The 18,316-nt window shown below is 43.5% G+C and overlaps 1 protein-coding gene across 1 annotated transcript in view; it reads left to right on the forward strand.

Moving 5' to 3' along the window:
• Nucleotides 1-9,990: 9,990 nt before the first annotated feature.
• Nucleotides 9,991-18,316, forward strand: part of LOC145412059 (uncharacterized) — a 33,935-nt gene continuing 25,609 nt past the window's right edge. Inside the window, exon 1 of the mRNA XM_080281977.1 lies at nucleotides 9,991-10,048. Coding sequence (XP_080138103.1) covers nucleotides 9,991-10,048 — 58 coding nt within the window. The remainder of the gene's footprint in view (nucleotides 10,049-18,316) is intronic.

Here is an 18,316-nt window from a genome sequence, read left to right on the forward strand (position 1 = left end):
GCACCTAATGCACCTGGCATCAGCAACCAAATACTTCTCAAACGGATGCGTGGGGGCATTGCCAAGGAGGAGTGCCTTCATCTTGTTGTGAGCGATACCAAGGACCTCTGTTTGATAACGGATAACCTCCTTGACGAAGTGTCTGTGGAGTCAGTCTCTGAAGATCTTAGCAGTAAACCAGGCCTTAACAGAATGATACCACACAACAGGCAGGCTATCCATCAATCCACAGAGACAACGTGGTTGTTTTGCACACCCAACAATAACGGGTTTGAGGCAGTGCATCCCGGTAGCATTAACACAATACAAAACAGACACATAGTTTGAATAACTTGCAACCAGGCAAAGTCTTCTCCTCCTCTGCCACTGTGTTGGTGAGCAATGAGCGGTAGAATAGATCAGTTTCATCACCATGACAGAACTTGTCCAAGAGCAAGGCCCTCGTCCTTAATCAGGTGATGCACTTTCCGGTGAAACTGGTCTACATCCTCCACTGCCGCGTCCATGGCCTCGCCATGTGTCTTATGGCCTGTAAGTCTATGGCGAAGCTTGAAGCGAAAGAGCCATCCTACAGAAACCTTGAAATCGTGCACGTCGTGCAAACTTTTCAGCTTCAGCCTTCACCTCAGTCCCACACACAAGCACACTGGCAGTATGTTGCTGGCAAAACCAGAACAATGTCAACTGGTCTATAATGGCGTGCCAGGCCTGGACCATGACCTTCCTGTTGCCCTATGTGTGCATTCGCCGAAGTCATGTCCGTACTGTGTAAGCTTGTCTCGTGACTTCTTTATATCAAACAACGTTGAACAAGCTAGACCATATTCCCGCAGTATGCGTCCTGTGGTCCAGCCCACGTCAACCTTGCTCATTATCTCACACTTCTCCAGGGTCAAAACCTTCCTCTTCCACTTCACAGATGGTGGTGGGGCCATTACTACACACATGAGAATGCACCAGAGGAGGGCCACAACCAGAAGAAGGTAGGGGACCACCACAAAAGCAACCGCATTCACAGCCATGCTTGCAAATGTGACCACTCATACAGTGATAATTGCGGGAACTGAGGTGCGGGTTTGGAGGCTGGCAAGCAGTACACCTCACGCTTGCCTCCAAGCACAGAGGAAGCAAAATGTGGCAAACCGACATCTGCGTACAAGGCTCACTTCCATTTGCCCGGGCAAGGGTTATCATGTGAAGACAACAGTGGATGACCAGTACATCACCGCCTCAGGAAGGGTATGACTAATGCGATCTGCCAGGTGACTCTGACCATTCAGCAGGGAAGCAGAGAGGCGCATGTGGTGGGGCGTTTCACACAAATCCCGGAGGCCAGGGGACTCCTGCCATTCGGTGTAGAGGCGGACAGGCCCTTTAACCGTACCCTACATTTGCTTGTAGTTCATGGTCTGTGTTACATGTGTGGTGGCCGTTGGGAAACAACTCCCGGTGACCAGGCAACTTTGGACGTTCGGTAGAGAGGTGGACGGACGCTGTTACCGAACATGTAACGGTACTCATGGTTTGTGGTCTGTGTTAGACACGCAGTGGCAGTTGAGAAAGACCAATCCCGGTGGCCGCACGACTTTGGACATTCAGTGGGAAAGGGTATGGACATTTTGACACTGCTTAAAGGTTATGGTTGGTATTACCCGGGTGCTGAAGGTTCATATGGAGTTATCAGGCCAGCATGCAACTTTGACCTTTCAGTACTGGGGCAGATAGACATTTTAGCTCAGGTTGCGGGTTAGGCCATATTTCCCGGGCATGCCTAGAGCCCAACAGTCACAATACCGAATGTTTGAACATGTCGGCCAGCCAGCGGAAGTTCTCGGGGACTTTACATCCGGATAATAGCAGGTAAATTTGGATAATGGTTTAACTGAGCCAAGGTCCAGCATCCGGATAATGAACACGTCTAGATACTGCACATCCAGATAAATAAAGGATTACTGCACTTAACAAAAAATTCCAATCAGTTTTTACAGAAAAAAGATTTGAGAGATAATAGGGAACATGCATGCCCACACATATTAACAGAAAAACGAATATCAGAGCAAAGGGTAAAGGAAGAGTTGGGCAAATTACACAAAGGTAAAACAAATGGTCCGGACGAGATTTCAGGTTAGGTGCTACATGAATGTGCAAAAGAGTTAAGCAGAGAGATATAGCTATTTAATATTCAAGGAATCCTTAAGTCAAGGTAAACTACATGATAACTGGAAGAAAGCAAACACTGTTCCCATATTCACCAATACCTCTTACTAGTGTTGTAAGGTACTAGAAAAGCTGAGAATAATTTGGATCAACCATCTGGAAAAAATATGATAACAAAGACAGTTAGGTTTTAGAAAGGGAAGATCATGTGTTACTCATCTATTAAGCAACTATGAGTTGCAGAAACACTAGAGGCTTGAAGCTAGATTATTCAGTCTTGTCATTAAAGGATAATCAGTCACTAGCCATTAACACCAGCTTTTTTTTTTTAGCCATTAAACACCATCAGCTTTTTTTTAAGCCATTAAACACCATACATACCGGTGTATATATATATATATATATAAGGAAGAAGGACCCAAAAGCCAGAAGCATTCAACCCTAGTCACCCCTAGATCACCTCTACATATTAGCCTGATCTGTTCTCTCCAATGCATTCACTTCGCTCTTGAAAATGACTAATGATAGAATATTAACTTGCCATAGAGAAGTGCTATGCTTTGCCAGCCAAAGTTGTTCTGCCGTCCACCATCCCCTTTTGAGGGTGAGGGAGGGGATTGTGGGGCGTTTATATAACCAGGCAGATCCACTGCGGTATATCAGTTTTAGAACAAGAAGGCGTCCCTGCTGCTGTTTGTATATTCTCCCCTCCTCTACAGGGGACCGGGCCCTATATTAGCCCGGTTTGGGCGTCCCTCTCCAGTATCAAATATATACGTACAGCCTTAAGAGGACGTAAGCTTACCTGCCATGGATACGCCTAGCATCTGCATCATCCATTGCTCCGAACATCAAACGAAAACACAGAGAAAAAATAGCACTAACATATTCCCCAGTACTCCTATAATATGTAAAAGTACTCACACCGTTTTAAAGGTACAAAAACATGGAAAAGTAAGTAAATACGAGAGACGTCATACCTCCAAACACATCACCAGCTACGGGGCCGATAGAGAGAATAGGGTGACAAGTTTAATAAAATCTTCAGTAATTTAATTATACATTAATAATTAAGATGTATTGTTGCATTTATTCGGGAAAATTTTGTCGACTTTTCAGCTAATTCTTTGTGCAATATATTAATGTCATAATGTACGGGTAAATTTATAATTAGCGAAAGAACCATGACCACTGCCGACCACTGTGCTCTATAACATTGAGGGGCTGTCTCCTCAGCGAGCGTGTGGCTTACAGTCACCATATTGAAACACCAGCTCTGGTTGCCTCCATCTTAGCTTGCTTTCCCTGTCTCAGTGCTGCTTCTATATATATCATAATAAAATATATATTTATATATAGATTATGATTTTTCTGCTTATCTCAACGAATTATATGGGTACATTAAATGTACTACATTTAGCCAAGAGTATGAATAAAACAACGTCATAGATTGCTGCAATGTAGAACAGACCTTTTTTCTTTTTTGTGTTTCTTTATGACATCCTTAACCTAATATCTGTTTCATTTTGTTGATAAAGATAAAACTGAGGTCGATGGAGAGAGCAAATATATGAAAATAATATATATTTCGCCAACATAAAGCATATAAGCGCAGTATATAAAGTAAGTGTCATTATCTATCTGTGTATCAATATCTATATGTCTATCCATATACTGTTTCTGTCTATCCATATCTGTCTACCTTTCTATTTATCTATATGTATACTACTATATATGTATTTACCTAATTAGATCTCTCTCTCTCTCTCTCTCTCTCTCTCTCTCTCTCTCTCTTTAGTGATCAGCACTGAGTTCTACAACTATATTATAACTCTCTCTCTCTCTCTCTCTCTCTCTCTCTCTCTCTCTCTCTCGTCTTTGAACACCTATTTTTGCACCATGGATTTTTTTTTATATATGCGATGCGAATATCCTGTATGTTGCACGAATGTAAACAAAAGTAATGTTTATCAGCAATCTTATAGAATTAGCAACAGGATACTATATATTTCTTACATTTGAAATGTAGTGCTATCTCTCTTCGAAGAATCCCTGTGCCCATTTTTGCATCCGAAAGCTGCACAGTGGACGATGGTACTGTATTTTCTCACCCCAATATTGTCATCTTCCATCCTCTCCACATGCCCAAACCATCTCAATCTATCCCGCCTCATCACAACACCAGTACATTCCAGTCCCATCCTTCCTCTCAACTCTTCATTCACAACTCTCACCCTCCACACCCATTTGTCATCCTCCATCCTCTCCAATTGCCAAAACCATCTCAGTCTACCCCTCCTCATCACAACACCAGTACCGTACATTCCAGTCCCATCCTTTCTCTCAACTCTTCATTCACAACTCTCACCCTCCACACCCATTTGTCATCCTCCATCCTCTCCAATTGCCAAAACCATCTCAGCCTACCCCTCCTCATCACAACACCAGTACTGTTCACTTCAGTCCCTCTCTTCCCTTCAACTCTTCATTCACATCTCTCACCCTCCATACCCAGTTGTCATCCTCCATCCTATTCACATGCCCATGTCTACCCCTCCTCATCACAGCACCACTACACTCCAGTCCCATCCTTCCTCTCAACTCTTCATTCACACCTCTTACCCTCCGCACCAAGTTGTCATCCTCTACTCGTATCCCGTGCACATGCCCAAACCATCTCAATCTACCCTTCCTCATCACAATATCAATACTCTCCAGTCCCATCCTCCCTGGGAACTCTTCATTCACATCTCACCCTCCACGTCGTATTGTCATCCTCTGTCCCCTCCACATACCCAAACCATCTTAATCTACTCTTCCTCATCGCAACATCATAACACGCCAGTCTCATCCTTCCTGTCAACTCATTTTTCACACCCACTTTCCACACCCAGTTGTCATCGCCCATCCCCTCCACATGCCCAAACCGTCTTAGTCTACCCCTCCTCATCACAACACCAATACACTCTAGTCACATTCTTCCTCTCAACTCTTCAGTCGCAAACCTAACCCTCCCCCCCCAGGTCTCCCATTCAAGGACGCAAGATTAAAACAAGGAGCCATCGTACTGAGGAGGTTAAAATATACTGCAACGTACCACTGACGGCGAAATAAAGGGGAGAAATTCACAGATGGCCTACACCCTCCCCGTTCCACAGTCATGATGCTTTGAAGTTTTTAAAATACCTGTACACTGGAAAATGCAACATACAAGCACACACACCTTCCCCATTCAACAGCTTGGTCGACACTGACTATGTAAAGTCCAGTTTCTAAAGACTTGGGGATCGCATTCTGCGTGGATTTGGACATGACGTAGCATCTCTTCCTCAGCGATTTACTTTACCTATTGCATCTTAAAATCCTCGATAAAAACCCTTACGGAGCCCATCATAAAGTCTCTCTCTCTCTCTCCCTCTCTCTCTCTCTCTCTCTCTCTTGGATCTAGCAACAAAGACCTTGACTAATTGCAGTTGGAAAATATCTCGTGTGAATAAACCCGTCTGCCATTACCCTGATTAAAATGAAAAATACGGCATGGGATTGAACAGGACGTGGAAAGGTTAGATCAATGCATACAGTAGTAGTAGTAGTAGTAGTAGTAGTTGTTGTTGTTGTTGTTGTAGCAATAGTAGCAATAGTATTAACAGTAGTACCGTGAGAACCAGTATCAATTAATTGCACCTCACATCCTCCTAGCCCAGTCACAACATGGTTTTAGGCCGCTACACTCTACAAACACTCTTTTTACAGACCTTACAGAGAGAGTTTCTAGATGGCATCAGTTCAGCTAGGCCACCACACAGAACACTCCTCGTCACACTAAACATTAGCAGAGCTTTTGATGCCATACCCCGCCACAACCTCACAAACAAAATATTCAACACAAACATGCACTATAACACAAAAAGATGGCTGGCAAACTATTTAGCAGGAAGATATGCACATGTAACATTTGCCGGTCAGTCATCGAACATCAGAAACTTCACAAACGGCGTCCCCCGATCTGTTTTGTCCCCTACTCTCTTTAACCTACTGTATACATGCACGACATACCCACACCCCACACACCACAAATACACATAGCTTCCTATACGGACGACATAACAATTACATGTACATACCTAAAAAGCAAACACACACACACAAAAATCAATACATCAGATTACTGGCATCCTCCATTTAATAAAATATCTGTAACAGTTAGTCTTCAACACCTGCAGGTTGAAGTTTGGGGGGAAGCAACTCAGGGGAAGCGAGTTCCAGAGAGTTGTAGGTCGGGGGAAGAAAAGAATTCTGATAGGCAGACGTTACACAGAGTGTACAGTGAGGTTGGATGGTGAGGATATGGAGAATGTGAGTGCATTCAGGTACTTGGGTAGTGTGATGATTAAGGATGGAACTTTGGGGGATGAAGTGCGTGAAAAAGTACAGCAGGGAAGGAAGGATGTTGGTTCACTGAAAGGAGTGATGAGAAATAGAGAGGTGAGTATGGAAGTTAAGAAGTCACTGCATGATAGTATTGGGATCCCTACCCTGACGTATGGAAGCGAGGCGTGGACCTTTCAAGAGGGGAACAAGTCAAGAGTGAGAGCAGTGGAAATGAGTTACTTCAGAGGAGCATGTGGGGTGATATGGAGGGACAGGTTGACGAATGAAGAAGTGAAGGAACGTTGTGGGGTGGATGTGGATGTGGTTGAGAAGATTACGAGAAATACACTGAGGTGGTTTGGACATGTGGAGAGAATGGAGAATGAAAGACTGATTAAGAGGGTGTATGTAGGTGAGGTGGAGGGAGGGAGAGGGAGGGGTAGACCGAGGATGAGGTGAAGGGATAGAGTTGAGAGGTATGTGAGGGAGGGAGGAGTGAGCTTGGGGGAGGGTAGTCAAATGGTGGGTGACAGAGCGACTTGGAGGCGTTTTGTCTGCGACTACCCTTTGCGGGATTAGGGCGTAGGGCTATAGACATATATATATATATATATATATATATATATATATATATATATATATATATATATATATATGTGTGTGTGTGTGTGTGTGTGTGTGTGTGTGTGTTGCGTAGTGCGTACAGTCTGTAGGTACAGTACCTAGTGGACAGAACTTCCTAAATCTAGTGGCTCCACATCGGTTACTTTGTGGCTGACCTTCCCATACGGCCTCCCTCATGCATCACCACATGCACTTCGCCATCCTTCCTCATAAACTGTAACTTTTTTTTTTTTCCTTGGACGATCTGTTCACTTTAGCACACCACTTTGCCGTCTTACTTCTCTAGGACACCGTGAAAGCACCAACACTGGCCTCGTCAGATTCTGGTCGCGCTGATTGTTATAATGCAATAATTAAGAGGATAAAGTACCCAGATCCGGGGGTGGGTAAGTCCGGTGATGGGAATGCCCATATCCGTCCTGGACCTGACGTCACACCCGCGTCATGCCCCGCCCCCCATTGTGACGTCCACACTCACAGCAACAGCCCTGACTTGGCAGAGGATGGAAGGAGGGTATGTAAGGACTAGGGAGGGAGGAAGAAGGGAGGCAGGAGATGCAGGAAGAAGAGAAGAGGGAAAGAAGAAGGATGGGACCATCTTTACTGATCTTCTTTAGCTCAAATTTTGCGTTAGAATGATTGTTTATAGGCTTTTTTTTCGTTCACTCATAAACCCAATAAACATAAGAGAAAAGGGAATGTGTCACACCAATGAACTGTTACGAAGGCTGGTTTGTCCAACTAAATTACTATGATTCTTGATTACTACCAACTCTAATGTCTGCCTGACTGGTACTGTGGGGCTGGGACAGGTTCAGTGAATATTTTAGACTCATATTCTAAGCGGCATTGGAGACTTCGTAGCACATTTTTCTTAGTGATTTATTCTGAACATTCCACCTCAGTATCCTGTATATTCTTGATGCAAACAATGTCAGTATAAAAGCGACATAAAAAAAACATATAAGAATATGTTAAGGCGTGATTTGCAAAGTAATTGACTAAGAAAACTGGCGCTGCAGAGCCTCCAGTGCCACCAACAGTACAGTCTTGTGTCCGGACAGAGTATTCAGTTTCTCTTGTTCTTGTTCACCTAGAAGTATAATTGGGGGACCTGCATGACAGCTGACTACTGAAGAGCGTATTTTAGGCTGAGATTAGAAGTAGCAAAAACTTATTGTCTGCCTAAAAGGCCTTTGTGCAGTCGGTAAGCATAAAATCTAAACCATCATACCCCAACCTGCTATCACCTAGAACAGAAAAAGGGATCTGGATTTGTAAATCAGCAGTTGCGGGACCAGGGAAATGTTTGTTGGACGCTTTCCTTGTCAGTTACGATTACTCTTGACCGAGCTGGAATCTGGGACAAGCAACATGTCGTGCCAGGGAAAGTGAAGCCAAAGTTGTGCCAGCTCTGCGCTCCACTTGCTTTCGTGTGTTCCAGAATGTTTTAGCTGATTATGCTCGCCTCCAGAAAAGTTTCTCTTCCTCCCAGACGCTTTACACTGAGATATCCCATTGGCTGGAGGAACTGTGACCTCCATTTTGGTTGGCCGCCTCCCCGATGACGTCAGGGAATGTCGGTTGCTGGATTGCGTGATGTTTACCCACGTTTATATATTAACTTCTGCCTTTAGATATTGAACAAGAGTAACTCTCACTATCCAAGCAAAACGTGGTCAGATTAGTGGTACTCATGCTGTGGCCGTAAGCGGCAAATATGGCGACAAATTAAGCGATGTAATAATATGAGCCGCGGCTGTAGCAAGAGTGTTGGCGGATCTGTGGGGCTATTCATAAACTCTCCAAAACATAAGTCGTGTTTCAGAGTACGTGGTTATATCTTTGTTTTCACTCGTACAGCTCCAAAATACTTCATAACTACGCCTGTAGTGAACGTTAAAGTGAATAATCCGTGTAAGAAAAGCGATTTCTCCTGATAACTTACTAATGCGGAGACTTGCTAATCGTAAGAAATGGTTAGGATCCTTTATAAATAGAAGCACAGGAGCCTTGAGAGCCTTGAAGAGTTCCTAGTACCTTGGGAGTCCTGCACCACTACGCCACATCGCCACACCTCGGCAGAGCTATGTGATCTATTCCATCTAACATCAAAACAGACACGTTGAGCTGAAGAACATGGATCTTTTAATCGCGCCGGATTAGAAAGGAGGATATATCAATGTGTTTTGTGTGAGGTGGATCGTTAGGTCATGGAGGATGGCCCACTGACACAGCCAAAACATACCCCCACGGAAGTGTGTACAGCAAGGCTTCGATGTCTCTCTTTTTTTTATGCTTATCTTTTACTATTAATTCATTAGTGAATTGAAGAAACAGTGACACTCAAAATTTCATCATCACGTATAAAGCTGACTTGCCAGTTTCTCAAATACATAAATCAGCAGATGTATGGAAAATATTACATTTTAGGGTATCCCTGACAAATAGCGAAGGCCTCCAATAGTGTGATTGCGTGCGTGTGTTTGTGCCCAGCAGTTGATGAGTGGCTGTGCTAAGGAATTGTGAGTGGAATCAATCAAGTGTGGAATACAAACCTTTGTAGATTTTAACCAAGTGCTGGGAGATAAAGTAACCAATGTGAAGTGAAACAGAAGTGACATTAAGTTCGGAGTATACGCTTTTCGAGAGATTTACCAAGTTGCTGGGAAGGGTGGCAGCCGAAGTGAAGTAGTGGAAGTGTGATTTTTACCAAGTCCTGGGAAGAGAGAAGCTAAAGTGAAGTAAAGTTTGTTGTTAGGCCATAATGGTGTAGTGCTGTGCGTTTCACCTGTTGCTGTGGTGGTGGTGGTGGTGAGAGAGGGATAGTGAGTCACCATGAAGCCCCCTGGCCCTCGCTACATCACCCTATGCTTCCTCTTCATCGTAGCCCAAGGTAGGTCCGCCCAAGGTCTGTATATAACACGCCATACGCGCCAACGCATACACTAGGAGAGAAAAAAATATGAGCTCTACTTGCATTCCAAATCTATACTGCATTGTGAATATAAGTTAAACAAGAGAAATTAGACTTCATACATTTATACCAGGTTAGTTACAATAGGGTTAAGATGCACACACACACAAAAAAAAAAGAAAGAAAGAAAGAAAAAACTATCTTCATTCCATATTTTATCCACTAAAATGGAAATACACTTATATAAAGCGCAACTATTCATGTTGCTATCGTATTACAGTAGTTAAAATGGGTCTAGAATACGCACACGCCATGAGATGAAAAAAAAAAAAAATAACACTCTAGGCCCTGTCTGCATTCCACATTCTCTTCTGCAAAACAAAAACAATATGTTATAGGAAAGGACTATATAAACTTCGACCAAGATAGTTAGGGGAGTTAATTATGATTGATTAGTACACTCAGCACAGCACAAGCGTGTGTGTGTGTGTGTGTGTGTGTGTGTGTGTGTGTGTGTGTGTGTGTGTGTGTGTGTGTGTGTGTGTGTGTGTGTGTGTGTGTGTGTGTGTGTGGAGTAGTGAAGTGCCCCTAACCCCATGCATAAGATGACGTCTTTCTATATTCTATTTTTCCTCAGAATAGAAGTGTGCACTAATAGTGAAAGAATTAGTGATGGCTGTGTCTAATTTATGCAGTTAAAATTAATCTTCTCTTAGCCAAATAAAATCGCCTAAAGATAACAAAAAGGAGGATAACTAAAGAGAGGAAGTTGTCAAAACCTACCTTTCACCGTCCTACCCATACACTCCCTCTCTCCCTTTTGAAAACCATTGTACATACTTCGGCCCTGCCATGTGTTTACAGGCTAACGACCCCTGCTTTACCTTATACGGCCGACACACCTCCCTCCCTGCCCTCCCTGTCCTCCTTTACCCTGCACCCAACCAGCTACCGCGTCTCGTTTTCAAGGCGAAGATTGGGACTTAGCAAAGGGTGATTGTCTGCCTTGATGACCTTCGTTCTCTTCACGGATAAATATAGATTTTCTTATTCTTCTCCTCCTCCTCCTTCTCCTCCTCCTCCTCCTTCTCCTCCTCCTCTTCCTTCTCCTCCTCCTCCTCCTTCTCCTCCTCCTCCTCCTCCTCCTCCTCCTCCTCCTCTGATGTTGCCTCCCACACGTCCCTCTTCACCCCATATCATAACTGGGGACCTGAGTGAAAACTGGATTGCTGCGTGTCGTATACCAGGGGGAGATTATGACGATTCGAATTCCTACCGTAATGACGCTTGTGTACGCGACAGGCATCATTTCTAGGCCTTCATCTCCTTCGTTGTAATATGCATCATCACTCTGTGGCTAATATTGGGAACCTGGATGTAACTTCAACTGTTGCGAGTCTTGTTCTACGGGAAGATTGTGACTCACCAAAAGCTGATTGCCATATGGATTCTCGTGCAGTCGATAGGCTTTTAATTATAGTCCTCCTTCTTCGGCCTCTTATTAGCATTCAGGCGGCTGTGACTCACTTTCAGCCGCATAAAATCCTCTGGCATAAGTTGGAACACGATACTAGAGTCGTCCCAACCATGAGAGGGTTAATGGTGACGATACTAACACACTCGGGCTGTTATGACTCCCTCCCCGCTGAACGTAATCATGTGACTTTAACTGGAGTGATATATACACCAGGAAAACGCGCCACCATCAGAAGGTTAACTGCTGGATTTCCGTTTTAGCTGGCATTTTTTTTTTCCCCCCCTGTCAAAGTAATCCACCTGCTGATTTTCCCCCTTTAGAACGATGGGTTTTCTCTCTCTCTCTCTCTCTCTCTCTCTCTCTCTCTCTCTCTCTGTCTCTCTCTCTCTCTCTCTCTCTCTCTCTCTCTCTCTCTCTCTCTCTCTTTCTTTCTCTCTCTCTCTCTCTCACATTTTCTGTATGTGGATAAAGGAAAGGAATGTTAAGAATCAACAGGGTGTCTAAATAGCCCCAGTAAGACGGTCAATGCAACTGTTAAAGGAAAAATAACCCCAAATAGTAAGGGGTATTATACAGTACAGTTTTGTCCTTTCTGTAACAGTTAATCAGAATGAACCATCCTTCCACCCACCTTCCTTCATCCCGTCTTCAACAACCCTCCCTCCCCCACACACACTCCACTTTTCCTTCCCATGCATCCTATTTTGCTTTCCTTTCATGGAGATTTTCTTCTGTCCTGGAGTATGTTATTTCTCCATCTTTCCACGTTTTCCCTATGTGTTCACCATTTACTTCCATTAATATATCTAATTACCTCCATCCTCAACTGCTGATTTTCTCCCTGCCTCCTTAGCAAAATAGCATATAGTTACCCACACCTCCTGTCCAACTCCCTCTCATACGAACCAGCACCCTGTGCACAATTCTCTCTGCTTTCCCTTCACAACAACCCCGTCCCGCCCTCCCCTTCCCTCCCGTCCCCAGCGAACCACTCCTTCCTCTCCCCATCTCCTCTCCAACCTCATCCTCCCTTCCTCATCTCCGCCAACTCAGCCAACCACTCCTTCCCCTCCCCATCTCCTGCCCAACCTCTCCCTCTCCTCCCCTTCCCATCTCCTACACAGCGATTCGCTCCGTCCCTTCCCCTGCCCAACCCTAGCCTCCAGACTACTTACTTATGCAAACCGTCTCCCCTTACCTTCATCCCTCCCTGTTTTCCCTATCTCCTCAGTCAACTCCTTCTCCAAGACTTCATTTAGTATAACCCGACTTTACACCTCCTTCCCAGCCCCCCCTCTCTCCTCCCTGCTTCTCTCCTTCCCCTCACCACCACAGCCCCTTCCTCAACCCCTCCCTTCCCTTTGGCTCCTCAACTCCTCCTACCCCTCTCTAGCCAACCCCTCCCTAGTCAACCCTCCCTAGCCAACCCTCCCTCAACGCTCCACTTAACACCTTCATCCTCCACACCCCTCCCTCCATCTGTCACAGCCCGTAATTTGAGGCGTATTATAATTCCGGTGAGTCATTCTTCCCAGGCGGGAGATTTCAACACTTCGGTAGTGATCCCAATTGAGGATGTGGGAAAGAACGGGATGTGGGGTGGAGCTGAAGGAGAAATAGGAGAACGAGGAAAAGGAGACAGGAATAACTAATAACAGGAGGGACAAAGAAGGAGAAAAGGGATGGTGTAAGGAGACTGGAATGTATTAAGGGGAAGGCAATGAGGTTAGACAGAGAAATGGTGAAAGAAGGGAAGAGGATATGTTGAAAGTGAGACTGGTTCACTCAGGAGTAGCCTGAGGCTAATCTCTCCCTTCCCCTCCCTCCCCTCTCTCTCTCTATTTAACCCATTGGAGCCCAGTGTCCGCAGTACTGGACAGAACCGGGAATTTTCAAATCTTGATAAAGTAGGGAACCCCCGGGTAGGGACCTATGAGCTTCGCGACTGGCGGAGGGCGGTACGCTTAGTACCCTCCCAGTGCAGTGCCTCCCCCAGCAGCTCTGGGATCCAATGATATATATATATATATATATATATAGATAGATAGATAGATAGATAGATAGATAGATATATAGATATAGATATAGATATAGATATAGATATGTATGTATAATCATCATCTATTCCCCTTCCCCCTCTTTTTTTTTTTTTTTTCTTTTTTTTTCACCCCTCAGAAGCGAGTGTCCCCCGGATTAGGCTACTCAATCTCAGGATTTTAGGGTGATTGTAACCATTCGCGCTCGCCGCTAAGTAACATTTTGTGGGCAAAAAACCACAACCCATCCTTTGATCTAACCCATTACTGGCCCCATTCAGTTGAAGCACCTTAATCCACGAGTTCTTCAGGGGTCAACTGGTTATATGATTACCACTCAGTGTAGTAAATGAGTTACTGGATCACATGAAATTATGTGGCTTGTCACTGCTGTAGTGCCACCTGAAGGCATCTTTAAATCAAATGAGTGGATGATGAATTCCCCCGCCTACTTTAATTCCATAATCAATATTCTTTTATAATTAGTGTAGGAAAGGTGTCGAACACAGCATAAGGAAGTAACACCCATACCAAACAACACCTTGATATGAGAGGGGAAAAAACAGGAATTATGTCTGCAGAATTACTGAGAAATTATGAAGCTGTTGAAAATGTTAAGGTGACTGAAAGTGGAACAGGAAAAGAACTGTGATAGGGATGAGTATACGTGTGTGGGTGTGTGTATAATTATTATATATATATATATTTATTTATTTACATGTATGAGGGGGGGAAAAACAAATAAGTGGAAGTTACAGCAGAAATTGGGCGAAAACACGGAATGATAAATGAAGGTGGGGAGAGAGAGAGAGAGAGAATAGGACCAGCGGCGAGGTGGAGAAAGTATGAAATATGCTGGAGAAAGCTGGAAAAGGTAGGAGAAGAGATTACGGAGTAGAAAAGGAAACACAGGAGGTAAGGAGAGAGGAGAGGAGAATAGAAGAGAATGAAAGAAGCTGAGATTAGGAATTTAAATGAGGAAAAATAAGAAAAACGACGTACTGCCTTGCTGCGGCAACGTATTCTTCATTATACATTGGATACCATCACGCAGTTTTATTGAAGTTGCGGAAGACCTCTGTATGTAGTCTCTTTCGTTAAAAAAAAAAAAAAAAAAAAAATCTCCTGAGCTGAATTAAATCGTTTGATATTGGCAAGAATATTCATCATAGGACGTCATCGAGGTGAAGCGATAAAAGATTAAGACTGTCACTAGAAAACTTTGTATTTTTAATCATATTCCTACCAAGCATTAAGTTTGACCACTGCATTGAAAGCTCTACAGAAAGCGGATGTTATATACTGTATACAAAAAACAGACCTAGTGACCTTAGACTAAAGTAATTTTTCTTTTCCTTTGTGAGCCAAGAGCAATATGATCAGAGTTGTAGAGAGAAAAAAATGGTGCCAAGGCAGTGAGATAAATATGCCGTCAAAGGGCGGGAGTTAGACAGGCTAGGAAAACAAGGAAATTATTTTACCAGAAGCGGATTTTGATGCTATCTGGCGTCTTCATAAAGCCTCACGAGTTTAACCACTTAATTTATCCCCTTCAGTCTGAAAACGTATGATGTATTTGGTTCTTACAATGTACGGACGATTTACTCAGGAGAAATGTTTTTAGCTGGAGGTAATAGATATTGCCGTTATTAACCCCTTCACTACTAAGGGACTCTCCAAGGATGAATGTGATCGTCAGGTGGTGGCAAGATTAAACTGAAAACATCTGTATATGTAACCGAGTTGAAGGGGTTATTGGTGTATTCTTACTACTTCCAAACGATATTATTCATTTTAGGAAAGACTTTCAGAAATGGAGAGGTTGCATGGTGGTATGGTCTTCTTTTACCCATTCCATTAGTACAGATTCTTTAGTTGATTATAGTCGCTTGGTAACAACAAGAATAAAATATTAAATACGGTTCATCATCAGGCTTAAAGGCATGCGTTTCAAAATTCTTTTTTTTCACTCATCATAATACAGCTACCAAGCACTTCAGTACCAAACTAGAGTGTCTAATAACGTGTGAAGTACTATAAATCAATGTGATGTGTTTATCATAAAAATAATGTGTTAAGATCATGTGTAATGCGGATCCAGAATGTGAAGAATGATGAGGGAAATACTACGATTAGGGTGAACGTCTATCCCCATGACTAGTGTGACCTCTTTAATTATTTTATTTTTCCTAACGCCAGATTTTTAGTTTGGGAAAATTTTTTAGAACTGGAGGGTTAGATATAGCCTTCAATAACCTCCTTGCTTCAATAAAAGGCATGTGACGTTAGATGCAACAAAATGAAGAAAGGCGTCCGCGTGGTGAAGGGTGGGGAAAGCGGAGGTGAAGCAAGGAAGAGAAAGGGGCGAAGAGTGAGAGTGAAGGGGAAGTGGAAATGGAAGAGATGAGGGAAGGAGAGAGGAGAGACAGTAGGAATAATAAAGAGGGAAATGAATATGAGGGGGAAGATGAGGGAAAGGAATGAAGATTGAAGAGATGAAAGAGGAAGAGAGTACAGGGAAAATAGAGGAATGAAAGTGAGGGGAAGAATATCGAGTTTGAAGAAGGAAAGTGAAGATGAGGGAGGGAAGGAACGAGAAAGATTTAGATCTTAAAAAAAAGGGGGGGGGGAAAGGAGGGGAAGAAAAGTGAAGGGAGGTTTTAAAAGAAGTGGTTTTTGGAACAATGGAGGGAGAAAAAAATGAGAGAGAGAGAGAGAGAGAGAGAGAGAGAGAGAGAGAGAGAGAGAGAGAGAGAGAGAGAGAGAAGACGGAAGGTGAGAGGGGAGGGAGATGCCAAAGAGAAAACAGAGGTGGCACTGAGAAGACGAACAAGGTTATTGAGGCTACGTCAAGATGTGAAGGGAGGGGGATGCAGGTGCAGGATGTTGGAGAAGAAGGTGGGCAACTTAAGAGGAGGAAAAAAAAAGATAAGAAAGAGAGAGAGAGAGAGAGAGAGAGAGTAAATATAATCGTCTGGCTGCACAAATCAAAGCCAAAATAAAAAAGCCCTTGACCAAGCCTACTGAGAGTACTACCGCAGATGTACACAACCTTTATAATCTGGGTCATTTTGCTTCTTGTACCCTAAGTCCAAAGTTCCTTCCTTGACTGAATATTGTGCTTTTATTTATTTATTTATTTATTTTTGCACGTGGGCAGTATGGTGGAGGGATGGTCGTAGATATGCAGACAGACATGATGAATTCTGCGTCATAACAAAAATTACCACATCCTATCCTGGGGTGTGGGGGGGGGGGAAGGTCAGGATGATCATGGTGATATCTGTATACCTGCTTGTTTCTCTGTGTAATTATGTGTATGTATGTATGTATGTGTCACTATAGCCTCATATCTCCGGATTTGGTATAGCTTTATGCTCATCTTAGATATGTGTTATTTTCTGTCTGAATGCAGAAAAGTATCATATCTTGTTAGTTAATACTTTCAGTGCGACTACCTTTTTTAATTCTTTCTAACACTTTCTTCTGGATGTATCGTAGTGAACTAGTTATATCAGTGTACATGAGATGAGAGCAAGCGGAAAATGGCAGCTTATTAACTCCCTCAGGCTCCTGTGACCTACACTTAGCTGAATCAAATCATCTGGCGTTAACTAGAACAGAATATTAGTGAGAGCTGTGCCGACCATGAGAGGGTTAATAATTTGAGAAAGGATCTCTGGTAGTGAAGCTGTGCAATGAATATGCAGACCCGACAGCAAACAGGACGCGGGTGCACCTTAACTTGTTTTAGTGTCGGAAAAGCCCGCCCGGGGAATGTCATCGGGGTTTGGGGAATGCCAGGAGAAACAGTGAGGTGAATGGAGGCGGCCTTATGCAAGACGCTATGTGGTGGAGCCGCCTCTGTGGTGTAATGTGGAAGGTGGAATGTGCAGATGTGGGACACTGGTGGATCCGGGTGAGGTAATGTAGCATCACCAACCCACTTATAGGATGCTCTGATGTAATGTACAGTTGAGGACAGGTTCGTCTATCACCTTTTCTGATTCTCACCCTCCTCTGCTGGTTAATATTCCTAAGCTGAAAAAGGTTTCGTATGTTTCTCTGTACATAGATGATTTTTCATTTTGCTGCTACCAGATGATTTGATTCAGCTTAAGAGAGATTTAGCTTAAGAGACTAATTTTGGATTATTTTCTGTCTGTAGTATCAGTTTACTGTCTTCTTCGATATTAGTTATGTTAGATGGAAGTTGACAGTGTTTGTTGGGCACATGGATTACAGGGGGTTGGAGTGAGTGTGTGAGTGAGTGAGGAGCGGCGTGTTGTGGCAGCGGTACTGGTATGTAATTAGTTTCCACTGACTGTGAAGCAATGCATGTCTGTTGGCTTGTCGCTCTGGATACTGATTTAATAAGGCTTGGCTTGGCCTCTTCAGTCCAAGAAAGAACAACAAACAACAGTGTGTTAAGGAATGTTTAAGTCTGGCCGCTTTTTCCACCACCTACCCCCGTATTTCACCTTTTGATTCTTAACAGAGAGATTTTGTAGGTGGTGGCGACCATGATCCACTCACTTGATGTAGCGCTGCCACTACTTCTTTCTTAGCCTTTATCATTCTTTTTCTGTGCCTGTCCTCCTCTCTTCCTATTTCTCCCATCTTTCCTGTCACTTCTTATTGCTTTTCTTTCCTTTACAGGTGGCATTACATTGAGTGACAAGCCAAATGGTTTCCTGTAAGCCAAGAAACCATTTACAACTACGGCCATGTTTA

Source organism: Coenobita brevimanus, chromosome 92 (genome assembly GCF_032717465.1).
Source record: "Coenobita brevimanus isolate Jiangsu-jjx chromosome 92, ASM3271746v2, whole genome shotgun sequence".
NCBI classification, from domain to species: Eukaryota; Metazoa; Arthropoda; class Malacostraca; order Decapoda; family Coenobitidae; genus Coenobita; species Coenobita brevimanus.